This window comes from Schistocerca gregaria, chromosome X, assembly GCF_023897955.1.
Source record: "Schistocerca gregaria isolate iqSchGreg1 chromosome X, iqSchGreg1.2, whole genome shotgun sequence".
Taxonomy (NCBI): Eukaryota; Metazoa; Arthropoda; class Insecta; order Orthoptera; family Acrididae; genus Schistocerca; species Schistocerca gregaria.
This window is the reverse complement of record NC_064931.1, coordinates 333,551,713-333,572,129: the sequence shown is the minus strand read 5'-3', so window position 1 is coordinate 333,572,129 and position 20,417 is coordinate 333,551,713. Positions and strand designations below refer to the sequence as shown.

The following is a 20,417-nucleotide window of genomic DNA, read 5'->3' as shown; positions in this document are numbered from 1 at the left end:
GACACTTATGGTTGTTTCCCATGACGATGACAAAGGATGTGGTACCACGCACACTACTCAAGATGGTTTCCGGTGCATGCAAAACAGGATGAACAGCAGTATGTGGATGTCACAAATCTGGACTGAACTGCTCCTTGATTTGCAGACACTGTTGTGGGTTATCTTGCAAGAATGTCCTAGAAATTCAGCTCAAACAGGATGAGGAAGAGATTGAAGATGTGTTCGAGGATGAGGAAATTGGCGAAGGTACCACAGTGGATCCTGAAGGTGTAAAGTTGGTCTGGGGTCTGCCAGTGTCCCAAACAACTTCAATGGAATTTAAATTTGATAAAATTTAAATCTCCAATATTTAAATTGTGTTTTTATATTAGCATGCCATTTTATTTGTTCATTTGTATAGATTTTCATATTATTCATACGTAAATACATATTAGCCCTTACTATGTAAGTCATTTTTATTTTAGCAACCCACTCTTACCAATTACTGGATTAAAATACACATAATGAAGAAAATTAGAAAGATACAATAGAAAATACAAATGTGGTCATTAAAGAGTCATCTTCCCACTGGAAATTTTATTTCACTGAATAACTTATAAAAAAATGACCAACCAACAAAATGGAATTACTTTAGCTTTCAAGTGTATGAGCACCTAATAGTGCCTGAAACTGGAAAAACGGATGCTTTTGTAACATGAAATTTTGTGCTCTACAACTTTGATAACCTCTTATTCTTCATTTGGACTAGCCTTTTTGTTTTATTTGAAAAGACTTATTAATGAAGATGGTAAAAATGAATGAAATTTGACAACTGATTGTCACCAAATGGTTGCACCAATTCTGACATTTCAGGAGGTCATTTGATGCAAAATTTATGACTCATTTTGGTAATAGCAAAATTTTCAGTAGGATGAATTTTTCTTTATTTATCAACAAAAAGTTATTCTGAGGGTTTTGGAGGTTGAAAACTTGCATTCTGAATACTCTCAACTGCATGCACAGGATAAAAAAATCAACTACCTGATTTTTGCAAGCAAGAAGTACCCCATTACTGGACTAAAAATCTATGGCTACTGTTTATATGAAGAGAGACTATTTTCACACAGCCCCTATCAAAATAGCAATGAGAGACAAATATATAAACAGTGTTTCCCTATTCATTAACAATTTTTAAAACACGCAATAGGAAGTGTTACTTTTGATATTTACGAATATTTGGTAATTTGAAAGTAAAGGTGGTTTTTGAAACAGTTTTGGAATAATATTCCCATTAACTTACTGAGAGAACTGTTGAAATGGTTTCCAGTACCAAACACAGGAATTCAGTTGTATACTGGTTCACCATTACCAAAAGCCCATCCATAACTGCAGGCAAGACTGCTTTAAGACAATTAATATTCTGAGAATTCTTCAGATGTGTGCAGAACCCATATACTGCCCTGAAATGAAAAATTAAAGTAGTAATCAACTGAGTTTTTATTTTAAAATACTTAATGACATATGCCTAAATTAATACACAATAACTGCACAATATTAGAAGTCCAAATTCAGGCCATAAATACAGTTACCAAAACAATAGGCATGTCCAATTTACCAATAGTTAATATAGCAAGTGATCATCTTTCATTTGCCCCTTATGCAAAATGTATGTTGGCAACAGGAGGATTGTTCTGCAACCAGCTTCAAATGCCAGTTCTCTAAATTCTCAATTCTTGTTACTTGAAAAGAACATCCATCACCTTCTTATTTGAGTTCCTGCAGCATCAAAGTAACACCTGCATGTTGTTTGAACCTACCAGCAACAAATCTGGCAGCCCACCTCTGAACTGCTTCAATGTCTTCCTTTAATCTGACCTGGTACAGATCCCAAACACACTAGCAGCACTTTAACAGGTTGCAGAATCATTCTAAAATGTGGTCACTTTCACAGATGAATCAAATTTTCGTAAAATTCTTATAATAAACTGAAGTTGGCCATTCGACCTCCCTACCACAAGCCTCACACGCTCTCTCCATTTTGTATCACTTTGCAACCTTACACCCAGATATTAAAATGACATCTGAATATTATGCGTTTGTTTTTCCTACTAATTCACATTAACTTATATTTTTTTTTACATTTAGAGCTAGCTGCCATTTATCACACTACATAGAAATTTTATGTAAGTCGTCTTGTATCCCCCTGCAGTCACTTAGCACCACAATCTTCCTCTACAGCAGAGCATTTTTGTAAATGGAGAACAACAGTGATCCTAGCCCACTTCCCTGGGGTACCCACCACCACCACCACCACCACCACCACTCACTGCTAAGGTGAATGCACTGGGTTCTATTACCTAAGAAATCTTCTAGCCACTCACATATCTAGGAACCTATTCCGTATGCTTGTACTTTCATTAACAGTCTGCAGTGGGATACCGTGTCAAACACTTTTCAGAAATCTAGGAGTATGGAATCTGCCTGCTGCTCTTCATCCATGGTTCACAGTGGATCTTTTGAGATAAGGGCAAGCTGGGTTTCACATGAGCAATGCTTTCTAAAACCATGCCAATTCTTGGATGTACAATTTTCGGTCTCTAGGAAATTTATTATATTCAAACACTGAATATGCTCTAGAATTCTGCAGGCGACAGATGTTAAGAATATTTGTCAACTTTTGCAGATTCGTTCTTTTACCCTTCTTATATAAAGGAGATGAAGAAGCTTTCACAGGATAGAGTAGATTGGAGAGCTGCATCAAACCAGTTTCAGGACTGAAGACAACAACAACAACAACAACAACAATATAAAGGAGGCATTGAGCCTGTATTTCAGTCACTTGGGACTTTGCACTGGGTGAGATGTTCACAATAAATGCAAGCTAAGTAAGGGGCCAATGCTGTGGGGCACTCTTCGTAAAACTGAAATGAGATTCCATCCAGACCTGGAGACTTCCATTTTTAACTCCTTCAATAGTTTCTCTGTCAGATATGCTTCTTGTTATACTGTACATCTGGGATTGTGCAATGGTCAAACGGCAATATGTTTGTACAGTTCTCCTGCGTGACCAATTTTATAATACAGAATTTAGAACTTTGGCTTTCATTTTGCTATTTTCAAATGCCACACCAGACTTTTCAACGAGTGACTGGATGGAAGCCTTAGACCCACTTAGCAATTTTACAGAAGACCAGAATTTTCTCAGGTTCTTGGCCCAATTTTTTACTACGGTATGACTGTGGTGGTAGTTGTATGCTTTGCACATAGATCTTTTCATAGATGCACAAATCTCTCCAACCTTTGCCTGTCTTCATTTGCATGTTCTTTTGTGAATCAATTGTACAAGAACCTTTGCTTCCTCAGCATTTTCTGAAACTCTATGCTAAGCCACATGCTAGGTTAGAGTGTCTCGGAAAACACAAAAAGGTCTTCAGTCTTAAAGGATACAGGTCGAACACAGGAAGAACGTAGATCCAGGAGCCATCGGTGTAACAGTTGTAAACTGTTGTCGCTATGTTGATAAAGTACCAGAGTTTCAAATACTAATAGAAAGCACCGATTCTCAAATCGCTATAGGTACTGAAGGCTCGCTAAAGCCGGAGATAACTTCAGCCAAAATTTTTGCAAAGAATCAAACTGTGTTCAGGAAGGATACACTAAACACAGTTGGTTGTAGTATGTTTGTTGATATTAGAAGAAGTTTATCTTTTAACAAAATTGAAGTAGATAGTTCCTGCGAGTTAGTATGGGCTGAGATCATTCTTGGCAAACAGAATAAAATAATAATTGGATCCTCCTGCCGAGCTCCCAAATCAAGATGATACAACTGGTGAAAGGTTCAATGAAACCCAGAGTTTAATTTCAAACACATACCCAACTCATACAACTATAATTAGTGGTGACTTTCAATTTACCCTTGATATATTGGTGAAAATACATGTTTAAATCTGGAGGTACACACAAGACAACATCCAAAATTGTTCTACACAGTCTCTGGAAATTATTTCAAGCATTTAGTTCATGAGCCCACATGAATAGTAAACAGTTGTGAAAATACACTTGACCTCTTAGAAACAAATAATTCTGAGGTAATAACGAGCATCAAACAGGGATTAGTAAACACAGTGTTGTCATAGCAAAATTGACTATTGTACCCCCAAAACCCTTAAAAATAAAAATAAAAAAAGCCGATAAAAATTCAGCTTGACACCTTCCTGAGAGAATCTCCACTTGTTCCAAATTAACAATGTAAGTGTAGACCACATGTGGCTTGAATGCAAAGAAATAGTATCGACAGCATTTGAGAAATTTATACCAAATCAATTAAATGACGGAGCTGATCCCCTTTGCACACAAAATGTGTCCGAACACTAGCAGAAATGAAAAAAGCATGTCAAATTTAAATTACTGCAAAATCTCCAAAACTGGTGCTCTTTCACAGAAGCTTTAAATTCAGTACGGACATCAATGTGAGATACTTATAATAGCTTCCCAAACGAAACTTTTTGAAACCTGGCAGAAAATACAAGGAGATTCTTATCATATGTAAAGTATGACAATGGCAAGACCCAATCAATGCCTTCTCTACACAATAGCGATGGAAATACTATCGATGACAGTGCTGCCAAAGCACAGTTACTAAACACAGCTTCCCAAAATTCCTTCACCACAAAAGATAAAGTAAATATTCTAGAATTAGAACCAAGAACAGCTGACAACATGAGTAACTTAGAAGCAGATAGCCTCTGAGTAGTGAAGCAACTTTAATCACTTAATGAAAGCAAGTCTTCTAGTCCAGACTGTATACCAATTAGGTTCCTTTCAGTGTACACTGATGCAATAGCTCCATACTCATCATATACAATTGCTCACTAGACAAAAGATCCGTGCCCAAAGACAAAGTTGCACACATTACACCAATATTGAAGACAGACAGTATGAATAAGCCACTACATTACAGGCCCATACAATTAATGTCGATATGCAGCAGGATTTTGGAACATATATTGTGTTCGAACATGATAAATTACCTGGAAGACAGCCATCTACTGACACACAGTCAACAATGATTTATAAACATTGTTGTTAAACGACTAGCTCTTTAGTCACGTGAAATGTTGGGTGCTACTGACATGGGATTTCAAATTAATTCCATCTTTCTAGATTTCCAGGGAGACACTGTACCACGCAAGTTGTTTGTATTGAAACCGTGGGCTTATAAACTGAAGTGCCAAAGAAACTGGTACACCTGCCTAATACCATGAGCGCACAGAAGAGCTGCAACACGACATGGCACGAACTCTACTAATGGCTGAAGTAGCGCTGGAGGGGACTGACACCATGAATTCTGCAAGGCTGTCAATAAATGTGTAAGAGTATGATGGGATGGAGATCTTTTCTGAAGAGTGCATTGCAAGGCATCCAAGATATGCTCAATAATGTTCATGTCTGGGGAGTTTGGTGGCCAGAAGAGTGTTCCTGGAGTTACTCTGAAGCAATTCAGGATGCTTGGGGTGTCTGTCCTGCTGGAATTGCCCAAGTCCACTGAAATGCACAATGGACATAAATGGATGCAGGTGGTCAGACAGGTTGCTTATGTACATGTCACCTGTCATAGTCTGATCTAGATGTATTGGGGATCCCATATCACTCCAACAGCACATGCCCCACACCATTACAGAGCATCTACCAGCTTGAAGTAACATGTTTCCAGTCATCAACAGTTCAATGTCAGTGCTGACAGGCCGTGGTGAGGTGTCAAGCTTTGTGTCGTGCAGTCCTCAAGGGTACACGAGTGGGCCTTCGTCTCCGAAAGCCATGAAATTCTTGTGTGGGTAAATTCCCACTTCACTGCTACCTCGGAGATGCTGTGTCCCATCACTCATGCGCTAACTACACCACAACATTTAAACTCACTCAAATCTTGATAACCTGTAATTGTAGCAGCAGAAACCTAACAACTGTAGCAGACACTTTTTGTCTTATGTAGGTGTTGCTGACCACAGCACTGTATTCTGCCTGTTTACATAACTATGTATTTGAATATTCTTGCCTATACCAGTTTCTTTGACATTTCAGTGTCTAATAATATCTCAGTATGTGACTGGATTTGTCATTTCCTCTCAGAGGTGTCACAGTTCGTAGTAATTGACGGACAGTCATCAAGTAGAACAGAAATGGTGTCTGGTATTCCCCAAGGTGGTGTTCTAGGCCCTCTGTTGTTCCATATCTATATGAACAATTTAGGAGAGACACTGAGCAGCTGTCTTAGATTGGTTGCAGATGATATTTATCGTCTACTAAAGTCATAAGAAGATCAAAATTGCAAGACGATTGAGGAAACGTACAGTAAAATCACACTTTCCAAGTGACTTTAAGAAAATGCTGTATGATGAAGGAAAATGTAAAATGTGGGAAATTATGTTTTAAGCTGCAGAAGTTACATATAGGATACCCCCTTGCACTTTACGTATGATGTGTACATAACAGGCATCAAAAGACTTGCCAGGGACTTTTTTTATTACTTACTAAAGGTTTATTATCTAATAAAAATGGCTGATGTAAATGGAACTGGTAACTGTCTGGCAAGTAGGAACATTTGATCCAATTTCATATGTCAATCTATGGTTTTGAAAGTCCGCAGCTGTCTCATTATTTAAATAATGAAATACCACACTACTTACATTTTTTCATGCTCAGCACGACATTTTTAGAATTTTTTTCTTGCTGTCACGTGCAAATACATACTTTGTGTGGTGTCTGAATGTGTTATTCTGCATCTCTTGCACTGTAGTCGTCTTTTTGAGGTTATTAGATACTGTGCCTCATCAGTTGTGTAGGAACATTTAAAGCAACTTTATTTACAAACAATATTTTTAGCAAGCTGGTAGCATCATAAATTAATTAATTTACATTCCACTTCTACACCTCTTTCAAATGCTGAGGACTTTTACTATGACAGTGTAATGCACCTGCCCTCTGAGGGAGAGCAAGTTTAACAACTGATTTTGGGGTTGTCAGAAGGTAACAACAAACACAACATGCAGTAATCAGAATAGGACTGCATATCAGAATTCTGCATAGAACTGTTATCTGCAGCGATTCCAGTGTGTTTCCATTTCAGTGTTCAGACAACATGGGCTCTGACTAGAGTTTCTACAGAATAGGGAATAAACCTAACAGACACTGCCAAGGACATCCTGCTTTCAAACTAAGGTAAGTACATTAATACACAACATAGGTAATATCAGTCTTCCAGAAGCAGTAGAATGTACAGTTCACTACAAGATCCATTATTTGGGCTCATGTTAGAATGCTGAACAGCTTTGGAAACAGGTACAATTTCACCAACCTAAGATGTAACTTCAAACTGAATGGAAGTTACAAGACTGGCACCCATAGTGGATTGGAGTACGGGCACTATGATATGTAACATTTATTTGCAGAATTTGGCAACTGAAGTTAATTTTTAACCAATTAAATTCATCGACAAATATTCTTTCTTTAGGAAAGTAATCTGAATGGTATAGTTCAAAGGTAAACAATTTGCCACAGTTGCCCTATTCAGTGTGTAAAATTACAAAATTATGAACGGTAACTCATCACCAGCATTCTGTTAAACAACAATGAAGCACAAAAAAATTGCAATTTATTACACAAATTGCTAGAAACACGTTAGAACATACAACTGCATCAACACATTCTTTGGTGGTTATTTATATGCACTGCTCCATCTGTAGAATTAACTTAAGTCCTATTATCTTGTCAATTATACTTCCTACTATACTGAAAAACCTTTTGGTATTAATGGCTTGTGGACTATGTCACCGAGTTAGGTTTGACAAGTTCCCTTACTGGAAATACATCCACATCGTGCTCCACAAGCCACCTAATGGGGATGTGGCGGAGAGTACTTTTGATACCACTAACCTACCATGTTCTGGTCAAAAGTGGCACGTCGGAATAAAGATAGTAAGCCTATGTTTCTTGAATGTTCTTGTCATTTAGCAAGATGCGCGAGGGAGTAAGTAATACGTCGTCTGATTCTTGCCAGGAAGTTCTCCTGAAATTTCAATAGTAGACTGTGATGCACAATGTCTCTTTTGTATTGTCTGTCAGAGTTTGTTGAACATCAATGCACTTCTGCCAACTAAATGATCCCATGATGAAACTTGCCACTCTTTCACTGGATCTTTTCTATCCCTTCTATCAGTCGTACCTGGTAAGGATTCCATACTGATGAGCAGTACTCAAGAACTGGTTGAACCAGTGTCTTACCAAGACACTTCCTTTGTGGATGAGTTACATTTTCTTAAGATTCTTAATATAGATGTCTGGCATCTGCTTTTCCAACTACATAATTTACGTGGTAATTCCACAGAAGATCACTAGAGATAGTTAGTCCTAGCTGTTTTACAGTAGATACTGTTCCCAGCCATTTTCCATCAATAATTTAGTTGTACAGTAGTGGATGTGCTTTCCTATGTATATGCAATATGTTAAATTTACTTTTGTTGAGGTTCAACTGCCAGTTCCTTCACCATTCATCAATCCTCAATCCTTTACAGGTCATTGTGCAAATCTGTACTGTCTTCTGGCATTGCTACTTTCTTAGAGCTGCATCATATACTAACAGTTTTTAAGAGCTTCTTATGCTTTCTACTAGAGAATTTGCATATCGTAAACAGTAACAAGCCTATCTTATTTGTTTGGGATACTCCAGAAATTATATATGTAAATTTTGTTCCATTAAGATCCACATATTGAGTTATTAAGATCCACATATTGAGTTATTAAGAGCCACATATTGAGTTATTAAGAGCCACATATTGAGTTATTAAGAGCCACATATTGAGTTATTAAGAGCCACATATTGAGTTATTAAGAGCCACATATTGAGTTATTAAGAGCCACATATTGAGTTATTAAGAGCCACATATTGAGTTATTAAGAGCCACATATTGAGTTATTAAGAGCCACATATTGAGTTATTAAGAGCCACATATTGAGTTATTAAGAGCCACATATTGAGTTATTAAGAGCCACATATTGAGTTATTAAGAGCCACATATTGAGTTATTAAGAGCCACATATTGAGTTATTAAGAGCCACATATTGAGTTATTAAGAGCCACATATTGAGTTATTAAGAGCCACATATTGAGTTATTAAGAGCCACATATTGAGTTATTAAGAGCCACATATTGAGTTATTAAGAGCCACATATTGAGTTATTAAGAGCCACATATTGAGTTATTAAGAGCCACATATTGAGTTATTAAGAGCCACATATTGAGTTATTAAGAGCCACATATTGAGTTATTAAGAGCCACATATTGAGTTATTAAGAGCCACATATTGAGTTATTAAGAGCCACATATTGAGTTATTAAGAGCCACATATTGAGTTATTAAGAGCCACATATTGAGTTATTAAGAGCCACATATTGAGTTCTATCTGCAAGGAAGTCTTGAATCCAGTCACAAATCTGGCCCAATACTCAGTATGCTCTCATTCTTTTCAGTAATTGCTAGTGCAGGAGAGTGTTTAATGCCTTCATGAAGGCAAGGATCATGACATCAACTTCAGTGCTTTGTCTACCTTTGTAGGTTGGGCTCAACAAAATATTTTGCATTCGGAAGAGAAAGTTGGTGACTGAAATTTCGTAAATCGATCTCGCCACGACGAAAAACATCTTTGCTTTAATGACTTCCATCCCAATTTGCGTATCATATCTGCCACACACTCTCCCCCCTATTATGTGATAATACAAAACGAGCTGCCCTTTTTTGCACCCTTTCGATGTCCTCTGTCAATCTCACCTGGTAAGGATCCCACACCGCACAGCAATATTCTAACAGAGGACGAACGAGTGTAGTGTAAGCTGTCTCTTTAGTGGACTTGTTGCATCTTCCAAGTGTCCTGCCAATGAAACGCAACCTTTGGCTCGCCTTCCCGACAATATTATCTATGTGGTCCTTCCAACTGAAGTTATTCGTAATTTTAACACCCAGGTACTTAGTTGAATTGGCAGCCTTGAGAATTGTACTATTTATCGAGTAATCGAATTCCAACGGATTTCTTTTGGAACTCATGTGGATCACCTCACACTTCTTGTTATTTAGCGTCAACTGCCACCTGCCACACCATACAGCAATCTTGTCTAAATCGCTTTGCAACTGATACTGGTCTTCGGATGACCTTACTAGACGGTAAATTACAGCATCATCTGCGAACAACCCAAGAGAACTGCTCAGATTGTCACCCAGGTCATTTATATAGATCAGGAATAGCAGAGGTCCCAGGACACTTCCCTGGGGAACACCTGATATCACTTCAGTTTTACTCTATGATTTGCCATCTATTACTACGAACTGCGAACTTCCTGACAGGAAATCACGAATCCAGTCGCACAACTGAGACAATACCCCATAGGTCCGCAGCTTGATTAGAAGTCGCTTGTGAAGAACGGTGTCAAAAGCTGTCTGGAAATCTAGAAATATGGAGTCAACTTGAGATCCCCTGTTGATAGCGGCCATTACTTCATGCGAATAAAGAGCTAGCTGCATTGCACAAGAGCGATGTTTTCTGAAACCATGCTGATTACGTATCAATAGATCGTTCCCTTCGAGGTGACTCATAATGTTTGAATACAGTATATGCTCCAAAACCCTACTGCAGACCGACGTCAATGATATAGGTCTGTAGTTAAATGGATTACTCCTACTACCCTTCTTAAACACTGGTGCGACCTGCGCAATTTTCCAATCTGTAGGTACAGATCTATCGGTGAGCGAGCGGTTGTATATGAGTGCTAAGTAGGGAGCTATTGTATCAGCGTAATTTGAAAGGAACCTAATCGGTATACAATCTGGACCTGAAGACTTGCCCGTATCTAGCAATTTGAGTTGCTTTGCAACCCCTATGGTATCTACTTCTAAGGAACTCATGCTAGCAGCTGTTCGTGTTGCTAATTCTGCAATATTCCATTCGTCTTCCCTGGTGAAAGAATTTCAGAAAACTGCGTTCAATAACTCCGCTTTAGCGGCACTGTCGTTGGTAACAGTACCATCGGCACTGGGCAGCGAAGGTATTGACTGCGTCTTGCCGCTTGTGTACTTTACATACGACCAGAATTTCTTCAGATTTTCTACCAAATTTCGAGACTGTTTTGTTGTGGAACCTATTAAAGGCATCTCGCATTTAAGTCCGTGCCAAATTTCGCGCGTCTGTAAATTTTAGCCAATCTTTGGGATTTCGCGTTCTTCTGAACTTCGCATGCTTTTTCCGTTGCCTCTGCAACAGCGTTCGGATCTGTTTTGTGCACCACGGGGGATCCGTTCCATCTCTTACCAATTTATGAGGTATGAATCTCTCAATTGCTGTTGCCACTATATCCATGAATTTGAGCCACATCTCGTCTACATTTGCATAGTCAGTTCGGAAGGAATGGAATTTGTCTTTTAGGAAGGCTTCTAGTGGCACTTTATCCGCTTTTTTAAATAAAATTATTTTGCGTTTGTTTCTGGTGGATTTGGAAGAAACGGTATTGAGCCTAGCTACAACGACCTTGTGATCACTAATCCCTGTATCAGCCATGATGCTCTCTATCAGCTCTGGATTGTTTGTGGCTAAGAGGTCAAGTATGTTTTAGCAACCATTTACAATTTGCGTGGGTTTGTGGACTAACCGCTCAAAATAATTTTCGGAGAAAGCATTTAGGACAATCTCTGAAGATGTTTTCTGCCTACCACCGGTATTGAACAAGTATTTTTGCCAACATATCGAGGGAAGGTTGAAGTCCCCACCAACTTTAACCATATGAGTGGAGTATTTATTTGTTACATGACTCAAACTTTCTCTGAACTGTTCCGCAACTGTATCATCGGAGTCTGGGGGTCAGTAGAAGGACCTCACCACCCTATGCCGCAAGTCAAGGAATCTGCAGCCAACACGGTCACAAAACCGTCTGAGCCTCTGATTCAGACCCTCCACCCAGCTCTGCACCAAAGGTCCGCACTCGGTTCTGTCAATGACGCTGCAGATTGTGAGCTCTGCCTTCATCTTTTAAGCAAGACCGGCAGTCTTCACCAAATCAGATAGCCACACGTCATTAGTGCCGACATGTGCCACCACCTGCAGCTGGCTGCACCCTGTGCTCTTCATGGCATCCAGAAGGACCCTTTCCACATCAGGAATGACTCCTCCTGGAATGCTCACTGGATTTATTTCCCTCCTTAGCCGCCATATCCCTAAGGGGCCCCATTACGCGCCTAACATTGGAGCTACCAACTACCAGTAAGTCCACCCTCTGTGATTGCCTGGACCTTGAAGGCTGAGAATGATCCTCTGAAACAGGGCAGGCAGCTGCATCTGGCTCAGCCAGAGACAGTGCCTGAAACCTGTGTCAGACGCAACGGGGAGGCTTTCTGCTCAGCCTCTGGGGACGTCTTTCGCTGCCTGCCACGCCTTGGAATGACCTCCCAATCAACCACATGCGAGGGCTCAGTCCTACTGCGGGCAGCAACCGGGGCAACCACAGCGGCAGTCCTATCTGGGGACAGACGGGACGATGTTGACATCTCTGTGATACCTAAGTATCCCCACAGTGGTACCCATTGGAAACAGCCTCAAGCTGCCCGACCGAAGTCGGCGCCGCTTGCAGCTGTGAGCGAAGGGATGCCAACTCAGCCCTCATTCAAACACAGCAATCGCAGTCCCTGTCCATTCTAATCGATGTTGAACAACGGTTACTGAAACAAGTCTGTGCCGAGATAATGCAAGCGAAACACGCAAAGAATGTATTAACTAACCTGTACAAATGCCTAATGAATGCGCTACAATCTGCCTGAATTTACTATTACAGTAACTAAAACTCGAAATTACACCACCTATACGAAACTCTCACGCAATTTAAGTAAGAATCTACCAAGTAAACACTAAAGAGCGTGGCTACAACTCTTAAATACTATAATACGCCCGAAATTTATGAATTATACAATTCAAGTACCCAAAAACACACAAAGAAATTAAAAATTAAACTATATAACAACTCTCACTGCAGCACTGTCACTGTCAACCATACTGATTGTGGACCTTTGGTACAAAGGTAAGTGGAGTGTCAGAATCAGAGGCTCAGGTGGTTCTGCGACAGTGTAGGCTGCAGATTCAGTAATTCCTTTACGAAAGAAGACTAAGTAAATATTCCAGAGTCCGAAACCCGAACATATATTAGCATTAGTGACATAGAAGTAGATACCTTACGTGTTGCGAAACAAATCACTTAAAGGCAAATCTTCCAGTTCAGATGCTATACCAATAAGGTTCCTTTCAGAGTAGGCAGACACAATATCACCTTTCTTAGCAATCATATACAACCACTCACTTGACGAAAGGTCTGTTCCTAAAGACTGGAAAGTAGCACAGGTCACACCAATATTCTAGAAAGTAAGTAGGAGTAACCTATTGAATTAGAAACATATATATCACTGACCTCAATTTGCAGTAGGATTTTCGAGTGTATACTGTACTCTAACATTATGTATCACCTTCAAGAAAATGAGATTGATACATAACCAACACCGATTCAGAAAATATCATTCTTGTGCAACACCGCTAGCTCTTTATTCCCATGAAGTAATGAGTGCTGTCAACAAAGGATCTCTGAGTGATTCCATATTCCTAGATTTCCAGAAGGCTTTTGATACTGTTCCTGACAAGCAACTAGGAATCAAATTACGTGCATGTGGAGTATCGTCTCAATTGTGTCACTGGATTCGTGATTTACTCTCGGAGATCAGTTCGTAGTGATAGATGGTAAATTGAGTAGAACAGAAGTGATATCTGGTGTTCTGCAAGGTAGTGTCATAGGCCCTCTGCTGTTCCTGATTTACATAAATGATCTAGCTGATAATCTGAGCAGCCCCCTTATATTGTTTGCAGATGATGCAGTAATTCACCGTCTAGTAAAATCAGATGATAAAATCCAATTACAAAATGATCTAGAGAGAATTTCTGTATGGTGCGAAAAGTGGCAATTAGCACTAAACAAAAGTGTGAGGTCATCCACATGGGTACTAAAAGAAATCCGATAAATTTTGGATATACAATAAATCGCACAAATCTAAGATCTGTCAATTCGACTAAATACCTAGGAATTACAATTACGAGCAACTTAAGTTGGAAAGACCACATATATAATATTGTGGGGAAGGTGAAACAAAGACTGCACTTTGTTGGAAGAACACTTAGAAGATGTGACAAGCCCATTAAAGAGACAGCCTACATTACACTTGTCCGTCCTCTGCTGGAATATTGCTGCATGGTAAGGAATCCATACCAGAAGCACATCAAAAAGGTGCAAAGAAGGGCAGCTCGTTGTGTTATTGCACAATAGGGGTGAGAGTGTCACTGATATATTATATGATATGTGAGTTGGGGTGGTAGTCACTGAAATAAAGGTGGTTTTCTTTGTGGCGAGATCTTTTTACGAAATTTCTATCACCAACTTTCTCTGCTGAATGCGTAAATATTTTGTTGACACCCACCTACGTAGGGAGAAATGATGATCGTAAGAGAAATAGGAGCGCGAACAGAAAGATTTAGGTGTTCCTTTTTCCCACACGCCATTCGAGAGTGGAATGGTAGAGTAGTAGTATGAAAATGTATCAATGAACCCTCTGCCAGGTACTCACGTGTGAATTGCAGAGTAACCATGTAAATGTAGATCTGCTGCATTAATGGATGAGCAGTGTACAGCACACAGATACTTTGGAGGGCGCTGACAGTCTAAGCAGAGCACACAACTGGGAAGACTGTCACGGGATGTACTCCATGGCTTAATACAAGGCGAAAAGCTCGGCTGTAAATACTGAGGAGTGGGCCAGGAGCCGATATCAAAAGACACAGGTGCCAATGATGAATGCACACCCGACTCCACTGTCAGTCCGAGAGCCGTCAGTGTATACAAAGGTACTATCGGGTAAGGAATGCTGTTCAATATGGCAGCCGTGAATGTAAGCAAAGCCAATGCGACCAAGCCGTATGTGTAAACAACTTCAGAGCCCCGAAACACATCAACAATCGAGAGGAAGTGCCAGCGAACAGCTGCTGGGTTAACAGAGTCCTTAGGGTTACGTGGAAGGTCCAGGCAAAGCTGCGTACACCATGGAGGCGTACATGAACAGACCGCAAGTAGAGGTGGCAAAGGGAAGGACTCCAGTAAGGAGACAATGGCCCGCACACGAACTGCAATCGTTAGCCCTGACCTGGGCCGCTGATGTGGGAAATGGACTGCCGCTGATGTGGGAAATGGAGACTAATTCGAATGCTCAGGAGAACAATGAATGTGTCCTGCATAACTGGTGAGCAGTTGTGCACGTCTGACCTGACCTGCAATGGAGGGACCCCAGCCTCCCCAAGTACACTAGTCACTGGACTCATCCTCAAAGCTCCTGTCCCTAGTCTAACCCCGCAGTGGTGCACAGGTCGAGTATATGCAACACAGAGCACTGCCCAACCATAAACCACACTCCCATATTCAATTTGGGATTGGACAATCTGCACCCCAATTGGTGTTGCTCAGGCAACAGAGGGCATTGAGGCGCTGCCAGTACTTCTGCTTAAGCCGATGAAGATGAGGAAGCCAAGTCAATTGTGCATCGAAAACCAATCCTAAGAATCAGTATGTCTCCACTACAGTGAGTGAATCGTCACGAAGTTATGGGTCCGGATGAATGGTACGATGCCAACAGAAGTGGATGACACACGACTTTGCGGCTGAAGATTGGAAGCCATGTACTAGAGCCCATGACTGCACCTTGTGGATGGCTTACTGTAGGTGACGCTCAGCAACACCAGTACTGGAGCAGCAGTATGAAATTAAGAAGTTGTCCGCATATAGAGAAGGTGAGAGAGGGCATGACAGCTGCTGCTAGACCGTTAATGGCCACTAACAATAGACACACACTCAATACAAAGCTCTACGGGACTCCATTCTCATGGATATGGATGGAACTATGGAAGGCATCGCCTCTGACACAGAGTACGGAGCGACAGGAAGTTTTGGATTTTAATAAGGAGCGGGCTTCAGAGAACCCACTTATACAATGTGGCAAGGATATGATGTCACCAGGTTGTGTCGTATGCTTTAAAAAAAAAAAGACGGTAACCACGTGTTGCTGCCTGTAAAATGCTGTTCGGATGGCAGACTTAAGTGACAAGATTATCAGTGGTAGAGCGACCCTGGCAGAAGCCACCTTGACATGGAGCCAGTACACCATGTGACTCCAGCACCCAACCCAACCTCCGACATACCATACATTCCAGCAGCTTTCAAAGAACGTTGGTAAGGCTGATGGGCCGATAGCTATCCACATGAAGTGGGTTTTAACAGGTCTGAGCACCGGAAAGATGGTGCTCTCCCGCCACTGCGATGTGAAGATGCAATCGTGCCAGATTTGGTTAAAGATGAGAAGATGTCACTTGTAGTCAGATGAGAGATGTTTAATCATCTGGCTGTGGATCCGATCAAGCCCAGGAGCTGTGTCGGGGCAATGTGCATGGGCACTGAGGAGCTTCCATTCTGTAAATGGGGCATTATAGGATTCACTGTGGCGTGTAGTGAATGAAAGGACTTTCCCTTCCAGCTGCCATTTGAGAGTGCCAAAGGCTGGGGGTTAATTCTCAAACAAAGAGGCTCGAACAAAGTGCTCGGCAATTGCGTTTCCGTCGGTAGATAACACGCCATTTATGTTAACACCGGGAACACCTTTTGGGGTCTGGTACCTGAAAAAACCGTTTGTTCTTTGTCCATACTTGGGAAGGTGACACATGGCACCCAATGGTAGAGATGTATCTCTCTCAATACTCCTGCTTCTGTCGTTTGATAAGTTGGCGAACACTGACATTAAAAGGCTATTACATGCTCTAGGGAAGGGTGCCACTTGTGTCGCTGCAGGGATAGCTGATGCTCTAATTGCCTCAGCAACTTCAGCGACCAGCAAGGGACTTCCTTATGCCTTGGGCACCCTAAAGAGCGAGGGAATGTGTTTCCTGCTGCAGAAACAATTGTAGTCACCTGCTCAACCATCACATTGAAGTTACCGTGTGGGGGAGATACAACTGTGACTGCAGAGATCGAAGTTTCCCAGTCCGACTTGTTTAAAGCCCATATGGGCAGACGTCCATTGGCCTAATGCCGGGGCAGTGACCAGAAGATGGGAAAGTGTTCACTACCATGCAGGTCGTCATGTGCTCTCCAGTGGATAGATGGGAGAAGTCCTGGGCTGCAAACTGATAACTCAATGGCCGAGCAACTACCATGAGCCACACGGAGATGTCACAGCTCCAGTATGTAACAGGCAGAGGTCGAATTGTGACAGTAAAGTTTCAACATCTTTGCCTCAGCCAGTAAGCATGGTACCACTTCACCCCCCCCCCCCCCTCCCCATCAAGGGGGCAGGTGTACTCTTCTGGCTCTGAGAAGTGACTGGGGTTGGCAGAGCTGATGGTGCCAGAACTGTTGTGGCAGCATAATAAAATGTCCTATGTGCTTTATGTATGGGTTCAAATTTTCTCTCAGCCTCAGTGCAGGTCAGTCAGTCCAGGGTCTTTTACTACATGATTTTCTTTTCTTTCTGGAGAATCCTGCAGCATGGCAAGGAAGGTGAATGGTGGTCTCTGCAGTTGACACAGATGAGAGGGGGGGGGGGGGGCACATGGAGTATTGGGATGTGATTGGCGTCCACAATTTTTTCTTGTGGCGCTGGAAGTACAGCGGGAAGACTTCCAGTACTTAAAGCACCGGATCAGGGGAGGGATATAGGGCTTGACGTCACAGTGGTAGGCCATCAACTTTACCTTCACAGGTATCACCCTCTAAGGTCAAGATGAAGGAACCGGTGGCAACATGATTATCCATCGAAACCCGGTGGACACAGCAGACAAAATGTACACCTCGCCACTCTTAATTGTCGCGCAGCTCATTGTCAGACTGCAAAAGAAGTTCCCTGTGAAATATGATACCCTGAACCATATTTTAACTCTTCTGGGCCATGATGGTTACAGACACATCCCTCAGCTTGTCGCAAGCGAGTCATGTCCGTGACTGGGCAGAGAATGCTGTTTTGATCAAGACTGACCCAGATCTCATTTTGGACAAGCCCTCCACCTCCCCAAACTTGTCCTCTAAATGATCAACAAAACACTGATGCTTCATTGTCATGAAAGATTCTGCACCAGCTCTCGAGCATACAAGGTACCAGGGCAAATAAGATCCGCTGCCATCCTTAGCCTGACATTCTTCCCATGGTGTGGCCAGGGAGGGTAACAATTTGGGGGTCATATTTTTGTGCGTTGAATTGAGCTCGTAAATTCTTAGAGACGGCTGGTGGTTCACCACCAGCAAGAGATGATGGACTACATCACGTGTCATCCTCCCTGATGCCACCCACTCCAACCAGGGGCCCTCCCCACGAGCACTACTCAGCAGCAGCAAAAGCCACTTTTCAGGATGGCCATCGCTGGAAGTCCCAATGCCCCAGGGAGATGAGCATCTGCCCCTTGGCATACGTGGGGAGTTAATAGCGCAGGCATCAGCAGAGTGATCCCTGTGTGGTCAGGGGGGCTACAACCTACAGGGTACATGGTGCCACCACCGCAACAGACTGTCTACCATGCTGGATATCAGGTGCAAAGAAATCCATGGTCATTATCGACGCATATAGCGACACTGCATAGTGCATGGTGGAAAACTCACCCAGAAAGGTGTCCTTTCCCAGGAGATGGAGAACGGGCAGGACTGGAATGCGATGATGAGAAAGTGGACTAAAGATCTCTATGCACGATGGACACGATGCACCATGTAAGGCGTCCTTCCCAATTGGCTCGCTCCTCAGGAAAATTTTGAAAAATGGAGGTCAAACCCTCCAGAGGACCATCACATAAAGGTCGTGACATGTGAAATTCCTTTTGGTAGCCTCTTACGTCAGGCAGCAATACCTCGGGCCTATTCTGACCCCTGGACCCACAGTGGGGGTGAATCCCGGAATCAATTTTTTATAGCACGATTCTTCCAATCTAGGCTTGGCATGTTGACATCACCCCCTATTAAAACAGCATGACCAGGAAAATTATTAATAATGATCTGCAAGTTTTCTCTCAAGCAACTATATAAGCCAACACAATGCAGCTGAAGAGGAAACATTATCTCTTCTGCAAACATCAGAATTAATAAAACAGTTCCCTAACCCAGAATAAATCAATTCCACTATTGCTGCTACAAATGGCAAGAATTTTCAACACACACTTTTGAAGCAAAAGTTGCATTTACAAAAATATTCATGCATTGGACAGAGTGAATTGTGAGAAGTACAAAACACTAGACCCCGATGCAAAACTGTTGTGTGTCAAGGAAAGTGCTTGTTGTAATACGAACAGACAACAGAAATACACACTCTTGGTTTCAGCAATATAAGCTGCAGATTTGAAATTATTTTTTCATGATGAAATGGTAGCTTACAGCACTGAATCAGCGAGATTCAGCTGTTTCTTCTTCTTCTCTCTCACACACACACACACACACACACACACACACACACACACACACACACACACACATTTATTTCACGATTGTGTCTCAACAATTTACTAATGCATGGAATGCAAAAATTAATAAATATTTCCATTGTTAAGTTGAAAAGTAATTGAAATTAATGTTACAGCTCATGCAGCTTCCAGCTTTTTACAGACAGCAGCCAATTCTCTGTGTCCACTCAATAGCCATATCATACTGTGTAAGAATTGATATAAGACCTTTTTTAAAAAAAGGAGCAGCCACAAGTAACTTGGGATGTACTAACAAAGCCCTGCAAAGAGGAAATAACTCTACTTGGATCTTGAGTAATTTAGTAGACACTCTTCTTAACAGTTAAATACACAGGTATAGTTAATACTTTTCACCACATCATCCATTCTATGACCAGAGGTTGGCAGTAACAAGGGACTGTCCTGCCAATCCCCTATTGGCTCATAGCCTCACCCTTTGCAGCACACCCAAGTAGTGTCATCACTGAGCTGGCTTGAGAATAAGCCACGATGACACCAGCAAATCTAATTGTGGCGTTCACTCTTGAGCCTTTGCGGGGTTACTAGTTTGACACAGTAAAATTGTTTATGATGAATGTGCCTGTGTAACAGACTAGTGTTCCATACCATTTACACTTGCATAAGAAAGCTAAGTAAACAATCTTTCTTACATATTTTGTGTGCCGTAAAACCGTTCCCAACTGCTTGGACAACCTCCTCCCGACCATCTCGGCAAGAGGAGGTCCTTCTGACCAGGTTGCGGATTGGGCATTGCCGGTTTAGCCACCGCTACCTGCTCTCCAGTGACCCAGCCCCGCAGTGCCCATGTGGTCATGCATTGACAGTGCACCATGT

The 20,417-nt window shown here is 41.6% G+C and overlaps 1 protein-coding gene across 3 annotated transcripts in view; it reads right to left on the bottom strand.

The window, feature by feature from the left end:
* The window catches only part of LOC126299574 (importin-9), a 121,012-nt gene that overhangs the window by 44,446 nt on the left and 56,149 nt on the right, over window positions 1-20,417 (bottom strand). For all 3 annotated transcript variants that reach the window (XM_049991584.1, XM_049991583.1, XM_049991582.1), the window contains exon 11: window positions 1,280-1,439. In XM_049991584.1, coding sequence (XP_049847541.1) covers window positions 1,280-1,439 — 160 coding nt within the window. The remainder of the gene's footprint in view (window positions 1-1,279; window positions 1,440-20,417) is intronic.